The sequence below is a fragment of the Notamacropus eugenii genome, chromosome 5 (genome assembly GCF_028372415.1).
Source record: "Notamacropus eugenii isolate mMacEug1 chromosome 5, mMacEug1.pri_v2, whole genome shotgun sequence".
In the NCBI taxonomy this organism is placed as follows: Eukaryota; Metazoa; Chordata; class Mammalia; order Diprotodontia; family Macropodidae; genus Notamacropus; species Notamacropus eugenii.
In genome coordinates, this window is record NC_092876.1 from 37,377,203 (window position 1) to 37,396,453 (window position 19,251).

Here is a 19,251-nt window from a genome sequence, read left to right on the forward strand (position 1 = left end):
TGAATGCAAGTGGACAATCTACTCCTGCCTGGAACAGACATGAAGTTGGGGAGATATTGTTTCCCTGCAATGTCCCTACTCTTGGTGGCAATTTCCTATAGTCAAAAGGTTTGTAAGCCTAATACCAGATCTATTCAATTATAGACTGTGGGTAGAGGAACATCCGAGGCTGTCTAAAATTAAGCTATTAGGCATAGGACTTTAGACCAGCAACATTAAGTTAGGGTCTTTTTATTCCTAGTAATACTGTGGAGACAATTAGGTCAAGAGCTTGTGAAGATGGCAACATAAATATTATCTGTGTCTCAGTTGGCTTACGTTTAAAAAAAAATTCTTTTGTAGTCTATATTGTAAATGCTTTAAAAAGCAGTATCACCTGACCAAAAGTCTGAATTGCTTTATCTGTTATAAAATGTGTTAAAAATAAATTTAAAAAAAAAAAAGAAAGAAAGCTGGAGCACTATCACATGCAATCTCAACAAGTTCTAGGTTAATTTGGGTGGGATTTGGCTTCAACCACATTCCCATTTTGGCACGTTGAAAGGCCTTTATTTCACAGGTATGGTAATATTCAATTCACAACTTAATTGCTATGACCATCCTTTTTTGTTTTTCTATGCATGGGGGTCACTTGTGCTGAGTTTCCTTGGCTACAAAAGTAATGCATCATTTTGGAAACGGTTATTCAATAAACTTGTGACAGCCCATGAAATTGGTGATTTCCACCATGACAGAGCTGTGAAATCAGCCATCTTGTCATTGATTAACACCCAGTTCTAGCTGGGTGACACAGAGAGAAGTTCAAAAAAAGCATTGTCCCTTGTTCTTCACTTGCTGTGACCATCTCCCAGGTCTGCTAAGGCACGCCCAACAGTCAAATGCCTTCGGGGACCAGCAGAGTCCAGCCCATATCTGGGCATGGCTGGCGCGCTGGGCCTCCTTGTGAACGTGAGCCTGTGGGCCTCTATCCATCTACCCAGGGCCTCAGCAAAAATGGACAGAGTAGAGATACTGGGAGAAAGACAAGAAACACAGGAGGGATGAAATGGAGAAAAATGAACCCTACAGACAGAAATACTTCCAGGGCAGAAGGCACTGGACTAAAAGTAAGGGAGACCTGGAATCTAGCCACTAACCCACTGTGTAATGATGATAACTAGAATCACTAAAGCTAGCCATTCAGTCACGGACCCTGGAGAACCTCCCAGCAGGCTAACATGGAGTAACTGAGCCTAACTGTATTATACAGAAACTCAACTATGCTCAAACCTGGATCAAGGACATACTGAGCCCAGAACAGGAGGACAGTGAAAAGACTTCTCTATGGATCACAACACTCTGGAGAAAACAAGAAGCTGCAGGCCCCCCAGACTGAACTTCAAAAGAAGCAGCAGAATATCAAAGGGCATATGCTCAGGCCAAACATTCTCCCCTACCTCCCAGAGGTGAGCAGAGCCCAATGTTAACACGAAGTCTAAAGTCAAGAAGGAGACTGGCAACAAACAAATAAGAACTTGACCATGAAGAGCTACTATGGTGACAAGAAGCTCAAAAGACACACTTAGAAGATAATGACTTAGAAACATCTATAAGCAAAGCCTCAAAGAAAAAAGTGCAAATTGGAATAAGTCCAACAAAAATTCCTCAGAGAGCTAAAGAAACACATTTTTAGAAATGGGGGAGGGGAAAGACTTTAAAAAACAAATGAGAGGAAAAATCTGGAAAAGAAATGAGAGTAATACAAGAAAATTGTGAAAACAGAATGAACAACTTTGTAAAACAAGCACAAAACCTCACTGAAGAAAATAATTCCTTAAAAATTAGAATTGGTCAAGTGGAAGATAACAATTCCATGAGACGTCAGGAAACAATACAACAAAGTCAAGACTGAAAAAATACAAGAAAATGTCAAATACAGGAAAAATTACCTAGAAAATAGACTAAGGAGAGATAATTTAAGAATCAAGGAACTACCTGAGAGCTCTAAACAAAAAAAGGACCTAGACATCATCTTTCAAGAAATTCTAAAGGACAACTGCCTAAATATCTTAGAACTAGAAAGCAAACTAGAAATTGCAAGAATCTACCAGTTACCTCCTGAAAGAAACTTCAAAATTAAAAATCCCAGGAATAAGTGAAGTCAAAATTCAGAGCTTCCAGGTCAAGAAGAAAATGCTACAAGAAGCCAGAAAGAAAGAATTCAAGTACTGTGGACCCACAGTCAAGATCACACAAGATTCAGCAGCCACCACTATAAAGGAATAAGGATATTCTGGAAGCCAAACTAAGATCTAGGATGACAACCAAGATTAACCTACCCGCCAATACTGAGTGTAATCCTACAGGGGGAAAAAATGGATATTTAGTGAAAATGAGGACTATCAAGCATTCCTTATGAAAAGATCAGAGTGAATAGAAAATTTGACATTCAAATGCAAGATTCAAGAAAGGCATAAAAAGGTCAATATGGGTGAAAAATTACAAGGGACTAAAAGAAAGTTAAACTGTTTACATTCTCATTTGGAAAGATAATACAAGTAACCCCTTAGAACTTATCACCAGGGGTTTCAGAGGAAGTCGAATTAGAAGGCCTGGGTGTGATTCTAATAAGACTGGATGTTCTCAAAAGACGAACAGAAGGGGATGGAAGAGGGGAGAAAAGGAGGGAAAGAATGGGAAAAATTATCTCACGTAAATGGAAAGTGAAAGGAAGAGTTTACAACGGAGGGGGTTGTGGGGGAAGAGGTGAGAAACATTTGAACCTCACTCTCATTTGAATTGGTTCAAAGAGGAAAGAATACAGTTTGGTACAAAAATTTATTTTACCAAACAGGGAAGTGGGAGGGAAAGAGGTGGGGAAGGGGGTGGAGGAGGAGAATAAAAGAGAAAGCAGATTAACGGAAGAAGTGGTCAGAAATAAAGAGGTAACAAGGTAAAAAAGACAAGGATCAGTATAAGAGAAAAAGGATGGAGGGAAATATACAGTTAGCAACCATAACTATGAATGTAAATGAGATGAACTCACCTATAAAATAGAAGAGAATACCAGAATGGATTAGAAACAAGAATCTGTGCATTGCTGACAGGAAACACACTTGAAACATAAAGATACAGAGTTAAAATAAGATGCAGGAGAAGAATCAATTCTGCTTCAACTGAAGTTAAAAAGGCAGAGGTAGAAATCATGATCGTGGGGAAAGCAGAGCAAAATTAAACCTAATTAAAAGAAATAAACAAGTAAACTACATTTTATTAAAAGATACTATAGACAATAAATTAATATCAATTTGGTACATATGTACCAAATGGCATAGTATCTAATTTCTTAAAGGAAAGTGAAATGAGTTGCAGTAAGACAGCAAAACTAAAATAGTGGGGTGCTACAATTTTCATACCTAAATTAATTTTACAATAAAATAAGCAAGAAAGAAGTTAAGGAGCTAAATAGAATTTTAGAAATGTTAGATAAGATAGACCTCTGGAGAATGTTAAATGGGAATAATACCTATTCCTCAGCTATGCAAGGCATCCTCAAAAAAACCTGATCATATATTAGGATATAAAAATTTTACAAACAAATGCAGAAAAGCAGACATTAAATGCATCTCATTCTGAATACAATAAAAATTACACTCAATAAAGGGTTTTAGAGACAGATTAAAAATCAATTGTAAATAACATGATCCTAAAGAATGAGTGTGTAAAAAAAACCCATAGAAATCATAGAAATTATCAATAATTTCATTAAAGATATTAACAGCAAGACAAAATACCAAAACTTATGGGATGTAGCCAAAGCAGTGCGTAGGGAAAAATTTATATCTCTAAATGCTTTATATCAATAAAAGAGAAAAAGAGCTCTTCAAAAAATTAGGCATATAACTAACAAAATAAGGAAACAAATTAAAAACCCCCAATTAAACACCAAAGTGGAAATCCTGAAAATCAAAGGCAAGATTAACAATTCTGAAAGTAAAAAAAAAAATTTGAACTAATTAATAAAAGTAGAAGCTGTTTAAAAAATAGTAAAATAGATAAGACATCAGTTAATTTGATTTTTTTAAAGAAAGAAAATCAAATTACCAGTACCAAAAATGAAAAACGTGAATTCACAATGAATGAAGATGACATAAAAGCATCAATTATTAGGAGCTACTTTTCCCAACTGTATTCCAACGAAACTGACAATTTTTTTGAGGGAGGCAGACAATCAAGGTTAAGTAACTTGCCAAGGGTCACACAGCAAGTAAGTGTCAAGTGTCTGAGGTTGGATTTGAATTCAAGTCTTCCTGACTCCAGGACTGGTGCTTTATCCATTGTGTTATCTAGCTGTCCCTGACAAGTTTATCAAAAAGGATGAATATTTACAAAAATATAAATTGCCCAGATTACCAATACAGGAAACAGAGTACTTTAATAACCCTATCTTAGAAAAATAAATTGAAAAGGCCATAAATGAATTTCCTAAGAAAAAAACTCCAGTACCAGATAGACTTATGAGAGAATTCTACCAAATAGTTAATATTTAATTCATTCCAATACTACACAAACTATGTGGGAAAATGAGTAAAGAAGGAGTTCAATCAAATTCTTTCTATAGTCTTTATACTTAAAACCAGAGAAAGTAAAAACAGAGTAAGAAAACTAGAGACCAATTTCCCTAATAAATATTGATAAAAAAATTTTAAATAAAATATTAATAAGATTACAGCAATATATCACAAAGAACATATACCATGACCGGGATGAATTTATATCAGAAATTCAGGGCAGGTTCAATACTGGAAAAATTCTATTTTTTACCATATCAATAATAAAAATCATAATTACATCAATAGATGCAAAAAAAGTTTTTGACAAAATATAATACATATTCCTATTAAAAACACTAAAAAATTAGGAATGGAGTTTTTCTTAAAATGATGAGTATTAGCTATATAAAACCAAGAACAAACACATTGGTAAGAGATAAACTAGAAACCTTTCCAGTAAGATCACAGGTGAAACAAGAATACCCATTATCACCATTATTATTCAATATTTTACTAGGTCTATATCCCAAAGAGATCAATTGTATAAAAATATTTGTAGGAGCTCTTCTTGTGATGGCAAAGAACTGGAAACTGAGGGAATGTCCATCAACTGAGAAACAGCTGAACAAGCTGTGGCATATGATAGTGACGGAATACTATTGTGTTACAAGAAATTAGGAAGGGCACGGCTTCAGAGAAACCTGAGATGACTTGTATGAACTGATACAAAGTTAAATGAACAGAAACAGGAGAATAATTTTCACATTAACAATAATGCTGTAAAGATAAACAATTTTAAAATACTTAGTAACTGTGATCGGCACAATGACCCACCACAATTCTAAAAGACTCATGATGAGACTGATATCCATCTCCAGATAGAAAACTAATGGAAATCAGAGCACAAATTGAAACATTTTCTTCTTTCTTTTCACATTTTTTTAGATATGGCTAATGCAGAAATGTTTTGCATGGCCACATATTTGTAATGGGTTTTGTTTTTCTAACCTTCTCAATGAGTGGGGAAGGAAGAAAATTTCAAACTGAAAAAAAAAATTAATTTAAAAAACATTTTCTTAATAAGTTTAGATGGCCAGGCTGATGTTTCCTCCGTACAGTCTATATAGACAAATCAACTGATGCTAGAGAGGCTTTATTAAACCTGAGACTCTGGGACTTCTAAGAGTACAGTAGAGGGCAGAGAAATGCTCAAAGCATTCTGCACAGAGGTGTGCTATTAAGGGAAGAGCTATAATGACAGAAGGTCAGGGTCTGACTAAAGGTCACTTGAGAAAATGGTGAAGATTTCAAGGGAGAGCCAGCCCAAGAGCTCCTGCCAGGGCTACCCTTGGTCCCCATTCCAAATATATGGTCACCCTCTTCCCCCATCCTAATATAGTATTTAATCTACTGAGGATGCAAATACAGTGATCCAAAATAGGGATGGTGGATATTTTAAAACTGCTCCCCAACTGTTCTGGGTGTATTTATTCCCCCTAAGATGACTGTCTTAGACTGATACCCTCTAGAGGGCATAGACCCTGTATCCCAAAACCCACCCCAAGGCCAAGGATGACAGGGACATAACTTATTTCTAAGTAAGCTTGACTCACTCCAAGGACTGTCATGCTACAGCTAATTTTTGAGACAGATGAGGAAAAGTGACTTAAAAATAGGGAGGTTGAGATAATTTCAAAATATGTAATACATTCCACTTCCAAATGGAGGACCGATCACAGTAAAAGCCTGAAGAGAGAAGAAGCCTAAAAATCCTATGCTGGCTTAACATTAATGTCAACAGAGACTGCATAGCTAGGATCATCAACCCCCTTCTCCCATTTTACAGATGAGGAGCTGAAGCCCAGAAAGGACATAACACACTGAAGGTCACATAGTTACTGAGCATGAAGCTAGAACCCAGATTTCCCACCTCAGAGCCCTGTCAGGAACACTGACGCTGCCTCCCACTAGGGCATCCCCCAAGGGACTCACAGTGCCACTCCGAGCTCTCTGCATGGGATACAGTTCTGGGGACGTGCTCATCAGACCAGAACTTCCAGCGTAATTCTCTCCCCAGCTGTACTGATTAGGATCTAGAAGAACAAAAGAAGGTGATAAGTCCTATAACACAAGGGCTTCTAGAACATGCTACAAATCCAGGAAACACAGGACCAGCACAAAGACTGCCTCAAGTCTCTGAAACTCAGATCTGTGAAAGTATCCACAAACATCTAAGGAGCCAAATTCTGCTTGCTCAGAAAAGAAGGGAATGTGTCCTGTTTTTGTTGTTCAGTCGTTTTTCACTCATGTCCAACTCCTTCTATGGATGAAGATGAAGAAATTGAGGCAAATGGGGTTAAGCAACTTGCTCAGATAGCAAGTGTTTGAGGTCAGATTTGAACTTAGGAAGATGAGTTTTCTTGACTCTAGACTCAGCATTCTATTTACTTCACCACCTAGTTACCTTGTGTACCCCATTTAGGGGATGTCAAATTAGCCAGATTTCTTTAGGGCTAGGCTAAATGTAAGAAAATGTGTTCTTCATGTTAGAAAAATAAACATTACCAGAGAAAACTTCCTGCTGCATTTAAATCAGGAAACTTACAGGGAAGCCATTACAGAGGTGGGTCACCAGACTTATCTTTAACCTCTGAGAACAATGACTCTTTCAATTTCTGGGAACATAAGATACCCAATAGTGGAACTAAGTTTTGTAATTTTTTGTAAGGCAGGGCACATGGTTGGGATCACTTAAAATATATTTTGCATTTAAGAAGCAGTTTATGACTTTAAAAATATATATATATATATAGAATCAGGATGAAAGGTAATTAAGGGCCCAAAACTGATGATGGGAAAAAGGGAAAAAGGCAGCAGAATCTGAGATGTCTGTCATTCTTTTTTACCTCTACTAATGGTTTCTTTTGCCAGGGAAGGGACAGAATGACAGAGAAAGAGAGAGAGAGAAAGAGAGAGACAGACAGAGAGACAACTATATGAAGCCCTTGGCAATCACACACATGGAAGCCAAACATAGGAATGGTTCAGCCAAACTCTCATCCAGGCCTCTTGGGAATGATCACAATCAAAGGTCTTGTTTTCCTCCTTCTTTAGAGGAAAAGGTCACTGGTATAGGCAAAAACAGGATGGCCAAGTCCTAAAAATTGCACTTAATTCAAAGAATGGAAATGGAAAAGGACAAGGCTTTAGTTTTTCAAAACCCCCAAATCCACAACTGTTGACAGTCTGATCATTCCTTGCTGGTGGCACCTCCTGTCCTTGACCCACACCACCCAGAACCCACTCCACCCTATCCTGCTCCCTAGGGCTTCATCAACACATGCCATCCCACTGTATCCACCAACATTTACAGACACTGCATTAGGAAAAAGAGTAACCCTCTACTCACTGTCTTGTTCTGCTCCTTTTAGGAATGCCCCGATGGCGCCCAGGTAGCCTTCGTGCCTCAGGAACAATGCCTGAACCTCTCCCTGCCACAAGATGAAATATTGCATTGGGATGGTCCCTGATGGCCAGCCAGCATGGGCACTTTGTGCTCACTAGGTGGTTTAAGGCAATTACAATACACGTAGGTACCTCGCCTCACACAGTCAATGCATTCCTGAAAAGTTGTGCATGATAGACTTTTGTCAGCTGAAGAGCATTTGAACTGCAATAGGGAAGTTTGCTAGTTACAGAAATTCCAAGGTACATCTTTCTGCCAGGCAAAGGATCCATTTGTAAAACAAAATCATCAATCACCCTACATATCTAATTTGGGAGCTCTTGATATACACAGCTAGACTTGAAGCTAACCCAAACATGGGGGCATTAAAAGACACATGGTCACAGGAGGGTAGCAACTGAAGGCAATGAATACTCATGCCACTTCCCAGATAGGGCACACCAACGTTAAAGCCACCACCAGTAAGGACCAAAGGGTCACTGCCCAAGCTTCCTAGTCCTCTGCACTGGTGGCTTCTCCAAAGTGTGGGTTACAAGTACATGAGGAAATGTCCTCATTGCCCTTCTCCTGGAGGACTCTTGCAAGGTGCAACAAATCGGAAAGAAGGAATGTGCTGGGTAACTCCCCAGCTTCACAGGCTCCCTGAAGCTTCTCCAAACCAACTCTACTCAGTCACTGAGGGCGCAGGGCATGGGGTGAAGAATTCAATGGCCCTAACTTGTAGCTAATCCAAAAAGGCATCCTCCACTCTTACTCTGCTGCTTCCATATATTTAGAAACACTCAACTCTCTGAGAAGTGATTCTGGGTTAAGGGAAGGGAATAAGGATAGGGTCAAGAATGAATCCCTCAATCCAGCGTGGCACCAGATTACAAAAGAGCTTCAGTCTTCATTACCTTAGAGAAGAAGTTAATACTGTAAGTGATTGTGCGCATGGTGACTGGATGGCCCCGAATGAAGAAGCCCCCAAAGTAAACTCTGTCCAGGTTGTGCAGTTTGGCGTACAGACAAGCCAGCTGCCCAATGTCATTGCTGATCATGTGCAGTAAGCTCTTGGACATATCTTCTTTGGAGAACTCTAGGAGAGAGTAAAAACGTCTTGGTGCCAAGTCAACAAAGGATACGTGTGTGTGTTCTCTGCTCTTTGGGGACAATAGACACTGTCTTCAGATGGAGGCAAGTACAGTCCAGCTCTAGGACAGGCTGTAGCAGTAGTGGTCAGTGCTAACCTTGAAGGGTTTGCAAAGCATTTTATAGCTATCCTATCCTCCTAACAACACTGTGATGTAGGTGCTACTGGAATCCCCCTTTTACAGATAGGGAAACTGAGGCTCAGAGAGCTTCAATGACTTGTCCAGGTCACCTAGCTAGTACCTATCAAGAGGTGGGATTCAAGGCCAGCTCTCTCTGCCTCCTAGGTCAGCCCTCCAACGTTCCTACATGCTTCTCACTGTGCCTCTTCCCCAACAGAGCATAAGCAGACATTAATCTGCTATCAGGGAAACTAAAATTCTGATCACAAATGCCTCACACCCAAGTAAGGTTAAACTTTCAGTGAAAATAGTCTTCAATTTAAGGAAGGAAAAGGTTATGTGGGTTCACTCTAACAGGTTTCCATTTCCGCCTAGTAACTAAAGGAGAAATGCTGCAAGCAATTTTTTTTTTCTTTTTATAAATCAGAGCATTCTGTAAGCAGCAGATGGGAAGGAAATTGCCCTAGACATCTGTACATAATTCCCTGTTAACAATCTTGTGAATCATCATTCAGTTAGCTAGAATCAGTGCAGACTCTGCCTCTCCATTTCTGGCAGAGAATATCCAATGAGGGTACCTTTATCTGCAGTGGCAGACTTTCCAAAGCTACTGGCTATGAGATTGCCACTGAGCCCCAGGGTCTGGTAGGCCCCACCATAAATATCTCGCACCAACATATCCACATTCGTGTGCTGGCCCTTCGAGGCAAGATGTAGCAGCTCATCAAATTTCTGGAAGGAAAGAACAGAAGAAATCAAGAAATTACCTAGATTTGGGGGGACAAAGATAGTATGATGAAAGGGACTGCAAGTCCACAGTGCGATGGCCGGGGCCTGTGAAGGCCCCACGAGCTCAGCCTACCCTCCCACCTCCCTGTCTCATGTCCCTGGATGCCAACACCAACAAGGGTGGCCCAGCTCAGTTTACTACTAATATTGACAAACCTGCTGTTTGAACCAACCACCTTTAAACATCAAGACAGCATGCAATAATACCCTCCCCCAAATGGCACTGGTAAATGACAAGGACCATAAGCATAAGCTCCTGAGAAGGGACTTTAGGATGGGGGGAAAAGCTCTCAAACCACAAGTTGCAGAGCTCTTATTTATAATGTCCCTTTCCTTCAAGGAACAAAGAAGGACAAACCACAACCCTCCACAAGGCTTATGATACCTTTGTCTTGGTAAGCAGGGCGCCGAGCCCCCAGAAGGTGCCGCCTCCAATAGAGCTCCCGCCAATCCACTCAAATTTGTCCTCTGTCTCCACCTAGCAGTCAGAATCAGGGCAGGCTGGTTAACACTGCTGTTCAACACATGGCTCAGCAGATCAGTAAGTGACATATCAATAAGTAGACAGCAAACATGGGGCTCTGAACGGGCCATGGGCTGGGAGCTGGAGGGCAGTGGCCCAGAGGGGCTGCTTCTCTATTAACTGCTCTGCATTAGGAGGGAAAAGGCAGACAGCTAAGGAAGTAATGCCCACTGGATGCCCCACCACTCCCACCTCTGCTGTCCAGAGACAACAAATCTAGGTCTCGGAGCTAAGCAGAGGCTCAGCTTGAAGACTCAAAGACTGTCATGTTGGCAGAGAGAAGGCCATGGTGTCATGGAGAAAAGAAGGCCTGGCTTCCCTTTGTATTTCAATTGGAACAGCCCTTTACACATAGCAGTTCATGTGAGCACCACAACAACCCTGGAGAGCAAAGGTTACTCCTCCCACTTTGTAGCTGATGAAGCAGAAGGGCAGTCCTGCTCAAGGTCTCATGGCTGATGCAGTGGTGTCAAAAACAGTGCCCCTAAAGGAAGGCCCTGCACAATAGTCAACAGCCTCTCCTCTGAGCCCCATGTCAAGACCCAGATGCAGAAGATGACTGAGTTAGCCCCCTCCCTACTGAACCAGTGGCCTGCCTTTTGTGCCCTTCACTCACCTTCACGATGGAAACTCCGGAGCCAATGTTGACAAGGAGGTATGGGAAAATGTTAGGGTGGTTGGTCTGAAATCGGAATTCAGGATCAGCATCTTTCTGATACATGAACGCCTCATGGGGGATATTCTTTAGCACAAAATTACACCCTTTTATCAGGCAAGTCATCACATCTTCCTTATCAACTCTGAAAAGGAAATCAAGCACTATTTCAAGAGGTTAGTCCTTAACTTGTGTGTGTGTGTGTGTGTGTATGTGTGTGTGTGTGTGTGTGTGTGTGTGTGTGTATGTGTGTAGGGCAGAGATACATAAGAGATGGATAGAAGACAGAGACAGGTGAATGGATGGGTACACAGATAAATAGATCAATATATAATGCATGGAGAGATAAATAGATGACATAGAAAGAGAAAGATGGATGAGTGGATAGTAAATACATATAAATAGTAAAAGAGAAATATAAATAGACAGATAGTAAATCAACAGACAGATATATAAAAAGGAGCCACTCTAAATCCTGCTAAATGCTGACCCAGGGGAGTAAATTTCTGAAGAGGGATCTACTCAAGTGATACCAAGACAGAGGTTTCTGAGAATATGGTTATGTGGCTTAAACTTGTGTCTCTGCTTCTCCATGATGCCTCATTGTCAATGCAGGAGACTTTCCAATAGAATAACTGACTCAGGCACCAGTAATATAAATGATCCGAACCTCAAGGGTTGACATTTTTAGGGAAACTCAGGTCCATACACAGTAGAATACATTTCTCATCTTTTCTAGGTTTTGTTTGCAAATAGAACTGCTCTTTCAAATCTGGGAGAAGATTCTGGGAATATGGAAGAGTAGATCAGAAAACTTTCAGTTCCCCAAATTCCCTCCACAAAAAACAGACCATCACGTCAGAGCAGCAGAAGTAAATGTGGGGTAAAGCAGTCCTCCTCCTAAGACATTCTGAGAAGACTCCAAGAAAGACCTGACCTCCAGGGGCTGAGGTTTGGCCTTAGTGAAGCCCAAACACACCCAACCAGACTGCAGAATCAACAAACAACAAGCCCTAGGGGCAGTTGAGGTAAGAGGCAGTCTCAGCCTTAGCAACTTTCATTTTGCAGACTATGGGGTGGGGGTGTCTGATGGCTGAATAGGAGAAGATTGAAAGACTTTTCACTGTTGAGGGAAACCAAACACAGCCAGATACATCCCAGGGTGTGGCTGCAGAGAGAAGGAGCTGGCACCCATCTGGTAAGTGCAGCAGTGAGAGGCAAGGACCCTGTTCACTGTGGGCAAATGCCAGAGAGTAGAATGCTTGGTTTCAGTTCAGGGGCAGAGAGGACAGCTGGCACTGAAGTAATGGCAGGGAGTAAGATAATATGTGGGACACTGTGACTGGGGGCCCTAGACCTGGCATAGGAGTGGAGAGCCGCCCAAGGTTGAACCCCTAGACAGACCTCAGAAAATAACAATAAGAAGGTCCTGAGCCTTGGGACATCATTCCTCATTCCTCAAGACTACAATGTGATTGCACTAATAGCTGGTAAAAACAAAATAAAACAAAAATAAATAAATAAAAATGATTAAGCAAAGGAGAAAGAACCCAACCACAGACAGTAATTATGGGGATAGAGAAGATCTGGATTCACATTCAGAGGAAAATGACAGAACAAAAAAAGGCACTCCCTTTTCAATGAGAAACATCAAATGGTGCTGAGCTCAAAGAGAATTCTGAGAAGAATTCAAAAAGGACTTTAAAAATCAAATAAGAGAGACTGAGGAATAATTAGAAAAAAATAAGAGCAATCCAAGAAAATCATGAAAAGAAAGTCAACCAACTTGGAATAGAGAATCAAAAACTTAAGAAAGAAAATAATTCCTTGAGGGAGGCAGAGCCAAGATGGTGGAGTAGAAAGACGACTTGCTCTAGCTCTCCCCCCATAGCCCATAAAATACCTGTAAAATATGACTCTAAACAAATTCAAGAGCAGCAGAAGCCACAAAATGACAGAGTAAAAGAGATTTCCAGCCCAAGGGAGCCTGGAAGGCCAACAGGAAAGGTCTATTGCACCAGGTTCAGAGCGGAATTCAGCTCAGCCTTGGCTGCCCGGCGCAGTAGGGAAAGGACCAAAGCAGGCTTCCGAGCACAGAATTCCGGGCAGCAACTGAGATTGCCAGATCTCTCAACCCACAAATGCCAAAGACAGCTTCGAAGGTCAGTGAGAAAGCTCTTTCACCTAGATGAGAAGGGAGGGGGGTCCTCCCCTAGCTCGGGCCCCAGGAATGGGAGCATCCATTTTTGGAGCCCTCAGCCTAAAGACTCTGGGGGAATCGAGCAGTTGATCTAGGTCTCAGTCCTGAGTGGCAGCCCTGGGGTGAGAAGGAACGCTGGTCTGGTGGAACTGGTGGAGGCTCTGGAGAGGGAATTCTACTTGCAGATCGTGGGCAGAAAAGCTTGTGGTTGCTCCCAGACCAGAGCCAGGAGAGGAGTAAAGTCCTCTCCCTTGATTGTGCCACTTTGGAGGAACTGAGAACTTGCAGGTCCCTAGAGTATACCCTTCACTTGACAAAGGACTCAAAAGTCAAGTAACTGATTGGGAAAATGCCCAAAAAAGGGGAAAAAAATAAGACTATAGAAGGTGACTTTCTTGGTGAAAAGGTATTTTCTTCCATCCTCCTAGATGAGGAAGAACAATGCACACCATCACAGGAGGACATAAAAGTCAAAGCTGCTGCATCCCAAACCTCCAAAATAAATATGCAGTGGTCTCAGGTCATAGAACAGCTCAAAAAGGATTTTTAAAATCAAGTAAGAGAGGTGGAGGAAAAATTGGGAAGAGAAATGAGAGGGATGCAAGAAAATCATGAAAAGTGAATCAATAGCCTGCTAAAGGAGACCCCAAAAAATGCTGAAGAAAATAAAAACAGGCTAACCCAAATGGCAAAAGAGGTCCAAAAAGCCAATGAGGAGAAGAATGCTTTAAAAAGCAGAATTAGCCAAATGGAAAAGGAGGTTCAAAAGCTTACTGAAGAAAACAGTTCTTTAAAAATTAGAATGGAGCAGTTGGGAACTAATGACTTTATGGGAAACCAAGAAATTACAAAACAAAATCAAAAGAATGAAAAAATAGGAGACAATGTGAAATATCTCATTGGAAAAACAACTGACCTGGAAAACAGATCCAGGACAGACAATTTAGAACTTATGGGACTATCTGAAAGCCATGATGAAAAAAAAGAGCCTAGACATCATCTTTCATGAAATTACCAAGGAAAACTGCTCTGATATTCTAGAAACACAGGGTAAAATAAACAATGAAAGAATCTACCAATCACCTCCTGAAAGAAATCTGAAAAGAACAACTCCTGGGAATATTGTAGCCAAATTCCAGAATTCCCAGGTCAAGGAGAAAATATTGTAAGCAGCCAGAAAGAAACAATTTGAGTACTGTGGAAATACAATCAGGATAACACAAGATCTAGTAGTTTCTACATTAAGGTATCAAAGGGCTTAGAATATGATATTCCAGAAGTCAAAAGAACTAGGATTAAAACCAAGAATCATCTATCTGGCAAAACTGAGTATAATACTTCAGGGAAAAAAAATGGTCATTCAATGAAATAGAGGACTTTCAAGTATTCTTGATGGAAAGACCAGAGCTAAATAGGAAATCTGACTTTCAAACACAAGAATCAAGAGAAGCATGAAAAGGTAAACGGGAAAGAGAAAATCATAAGGGCCTTACTAAAGTTGAACTGTTTACATTCCTACATGAAAAGATAATATTTGTAACTCTTGAAACTTTTCTCAGTATCTGAGTAGTTGGAGGGATTATATATACATACATATAGACAAAGGGCACAGAGTGAACTAAATAGGAAGGGATGATATCTAAAAAAATAAAATTAAGGGGTGAGAGAGGAATATATTGGGAGGAGATAGGGAGAAATGGAATGGGGCAAATCATCTCTCATAAAAGAGGCAAGAAAAGCTTTTTTCAATGGAGAAGAAAAGAGGGAGAAGTGAGAGGGTTAAGCTCATTTGGCTTAAGGAGGGAATAACATGCAAACTCAATTTGGTATGAAAATCTATCTTATACTATAGAAAAGTAGGGGAAAAGAGAATATGTGGGGTCTGGGGGGATGATAGAAGGGAGGGCAAATGGGAGCAGGGAGTAATTAGAAGTAAACACTTTTAGGGTAGGACAACGTCAAAAGAGAGAATAGAATAAATGGAGGGCACAATAGAATGGAGGGAAATATAGTTAGTCTTTTACTACATGACTATTAAGGAAGTTTTTTGCAAAACTACACATATACGGTGTATATTGAATTGTTTGCCTTCTCTGTGGGGATGAGTGGGAAGGCAGGAAGGGAGAGAAATTGGAACTCAAAAATTTTAGGAATGAATGTTGAGAATTATTTTCACATGCAACTGGGAAATAAGTAATAGAGGTAATGGGGTACAGAAATCTATCTTGCCCTACAAGAAAAGAGAGAAGGTGGGGATAAGGGAAGGGAGGAGTGTGATAGAAGGGAGGGCAGATTGGGGGAAGGGGTAATCACAATGCACGCTGTCTTGGAGTGGGGGGAGGGAAGAGATGGGGAGAATGTGGAAATGAATGTTGAAAACTAAAAATAAATTAACTTTAGAATAAAAAAAAGAAAAAGAAAATAATTCCTTGAAAACTAGAATAGGGCAAAGGGAAACTAACGATTTTCTAAAACAACAAGAAATCATAAAACAAAAACATAGAATGAAAAAATAGAAGAGAAAGTGAAACATTTCATCAGAAAAACAACTGATCTGCAGAACAAATCAAAGAGAAATAATATAAGAATAGTTAGACTACAAGAAAAATATTATTGGAAAAATCTTGAAACAATACTATAAGAAATCATCAAGGAAAATTGCCCTTAAGTTCTAGAATAAGAAGACAAACCAGAAATTAGAAAGAAATCCACCAATCACCAGCTGAAAGACATTCCAGGCAGAAAACTTATAGTAATATCATGGCCAAGTTTCAAACTCCCAGATTAAAAAGAAAATAATGGAAGCAACAAGAAAAAAAACAATTTAAATATCATGGAGATACAACAAAGATTACACAAGACCTAGCAGCTACTACGCTGAAGGACCATAGGTCTTGGAATATTACATTCTGTAGAGTAGGGCCATTTCCAGTAATCCTGATCTAGATCTTGCCACTGGATCTAGATGGCTCTGGAGGTGAAAGTGGGGCTGCTGACTCTGCACAGCCCTTCCTCACTTCAATCTAATTCACTTGCAAGTCATGGCATCATTTTTCTGACGTCATGGTCCTCTTCAAGAATGAAAGATAAACAACAACATTTCGTAAAGCAAAAGAGCTAGAGTTACAACCAAGGATAACTTACCCAGCAAAATGAAGTATAATTCTGAATGAAAAAAGAAATGGACATTTAACAAACTGAAAGACTTTCAAGTTTTTTGTGACAAAAACCCCAGAACTTAAGGGAAAATTCAACATATTAACATCCAGGAGAAATACAAGTTAAACATTAAAGATAAAAATATAAGGGACTCAATAAGGTCAAACTGTTTACTTCTTATATGTGAAAATATTATCAGTTCCTTTTATGACTGTCATTTATATTTGGGTAGTTTGAAAGAAAGGCTTAGGCTGTGCTGAGCATGATGGGATGATTCTAAAAAAAAGAAAACTATGTAGGGAGAGATAAAAAGGAGTAATTACCTCATACAAATGAGGCATAAAAAGAAAAGTTTATACAGAAAAAGCTAATAGGGGGAGGGCTCATAGTGTTGGAATCTTACTCTCATCAGGAATGGATTAAAGAGGGAGCAACATATATATCTAGAATGATATAAAAGTCTTCTCAATTCTGAATGAAATAAGAGGGCAAGGGATAGGGTGTGGGGTGAGGATAAGGGAGGGACTTTAGAAGGGTGGGTAGGTTAAGGAACAGAAGGGCAAGATAGTGAGTAGAAGTAAAGCAGAGGAGTGAAGAGAGATAAAGTAAATAGGGTAAAAAGGAGAGTGAGGAAAACTAGGAAGGAGGAAAATACACAATAAGGAATTGTATCTTAGCATATGAATTGGATGGATTTACCCATAAAATGGAAATGGAGAGCAGATTAAAAATTTGAATTTGACAATATGTTGCTGTCGGGAAACATTATAAAAATGAGAGTTACACGTGAAGATAAAACAAAGGGCAGAAGTAGAATTCAGTGTGTAAGAAAAGCAGGGATAATAATCATGATCTCAAACAAAGTTAAAGTTTAGATAGATTTAATCAAAAGTAAAAAATAGAGAAACCACACTATGTGTCAGCAATATTATTTAATACAGTTTTAGACCATTTAAGATACCTAGACAGTGCAAAATACCTGAGTGTATATCTGCCAAAAAAGACAAAGGAACGATGCAAACATTAAGCATAAAACATTTTTTATACAAATAAACTCTGATCTAAATAACTGAAATTATATTTATTGTTCATGGGTAGGTAAAGCCAACATAATTTTTTAAATGACAATTTTACCTAACTAATCTATTTAATCAATGTCAACCTAGTTAAATTACTAAAAACTTAATTTACTGAGTTATAAAAAAATAAATTTGGAAGAGCAAAAGGTCAGGAACTTCAAAGAAACTAGGAAAAAAGATATAAATGTACGTAAACTCAACAATATCAGACCTTAAACTAAAAGGGAGAGTTGTTGAAGTACAAAAAGGACAATTTCAATTATTTTAAATTAAAAATTTCTTATATAAATAAAACCTATGTAGTTAAGAATAGAAGGAATGCAGAAAGGGAAAAAACTTTCACAGAAAATCTCTCAGATGGGATGTGATCAGGATGAAATATTGCTTTGGTGTAGGAAATGATAAGCTGGTTGGTTTAGAAAAACAGAAAGACTCAAAGGACGCGATCTACCTTCAGAGAAAAAGATGACAAGTGGAAAAAAGCATAGTACAGTTTTACGTATATGTGTAGGAGTATACAGGTGTATCTATGTATATGTTTACAGATATCGGAGTGTGTGTGTGTGTATTCATGCTTAATTGAAGCCTTCTTTAGGCTACCCTGCAGAGAACAAAAGAAAAACAAGGAAGCACCTCTGAGAACAACATATAGTATTTAACATAGATTTTCTTGAAATGGAAATTCATTCTTTTACACTGAATTCTCTCTCATGGTCTGCTGTGTACATGGCAATGTTTTTTTTTTCTTTTCTCATTTTGTATTTAAGTTTAAAATTTGTAAAATTATGTTTAAAAAAAATCTCCATATCCTTTAGCTCGATCCCCCGCTACTGGGGCCAACACTTCTAGATCCCCAACACTGACCCAGCCATGTTAAAGGGCAGAGGCAAAACACACTAACTACAGCTTTTGAATTCAGATGTAAATATTGCATTGTCATTTCCATGCTTCAATGACTGTGAGTTCGCTGATCTGGGCATTCCCTCCAGGGATGGGAACTGCAGCCCTTTCTCATCCTCCTGTCCTAGATGATTCTTACCCAGAGTCTTCCATGGAGTCACAATACAGGGACAACCCAAAATGCTGGAGAAAGCCTTCCCCTAGGTTTTTTTTATATTTAGTGAATACCAATGCAGAACATGGGCTGGCCCTCTGTTACCCTTCACTCTTGTCAAAGGAAGGAATATGGTCCCAGCAACAGCCTGAATCTGAGGGCCAAGAACCTACCAAGCTACATATACAGAGGCTCTTCATCACCATAGTGATGACTTCTTTGGCTGTAGTAATTCAGAAAATAAAGGAAAAAGTCAATCCTGTGAGCCCCACACCCCCTTCCACAACCAGAGGGATGATGGTCAAGTAGTAGAAAATGGTTTCATCACTGCCATCCAAAGATGTCCCCATCAATCAGGCCACCGGCACAGGCTGCTGGATGATGCTCGGTCTTTCCCTCTACTTTCCAATTCTTACACTAGACACAGTGCTTCTAAATACACCTACTCCCCTTTGTTTTCCTGTGTCCCCATCAAAGACCCCCTGGTGAGTTCAACAAGTGAAAAGGGGCCTCTGAATTTCTGCCCAGTTCCATCCTGTGA

General features: G+C 39.5%; 1 protein-coding gene across 1 annotated transcript in view; it reads right to left on the bottom strand.

Moving 5' to 3' along the window:
• PANK4 (pantothenate kinase 4 (inactive)) overlaps positions 1-19,251 on the bottom strand; it is a 43,544-nt gene that overhangs the window by 11,700 nt on the left and 12,593 nt on the right. The window contains exons 4-9 of the mRNA XM_072608590.1: positions 11,180-11,363; positions 10,426-10,518; positions 9,830-9,983; positions 8,895-9,076; positions 7,942-8,023; positions 6,525-6,625 (exon numbers count right to left, since the gene is read on the bottom strand). Coding sequence (XP_072464691.1) covers positions 6,525-6,625; positions 7,942-8,023; positions 8,895-9,076; positions 9,830-9,983; positions 10,426-10,518; positions 11,180-11,363 — 796 coding nt within the window. The remainder of the gene's footprint in view (positions 1-6,524; positions 6,626-7,941; positions 8,024-8,894; positions 9,077-9,829; positions 9,984-10,425; positions 10,519-11,179; positions 11,364-19,251) is intronic.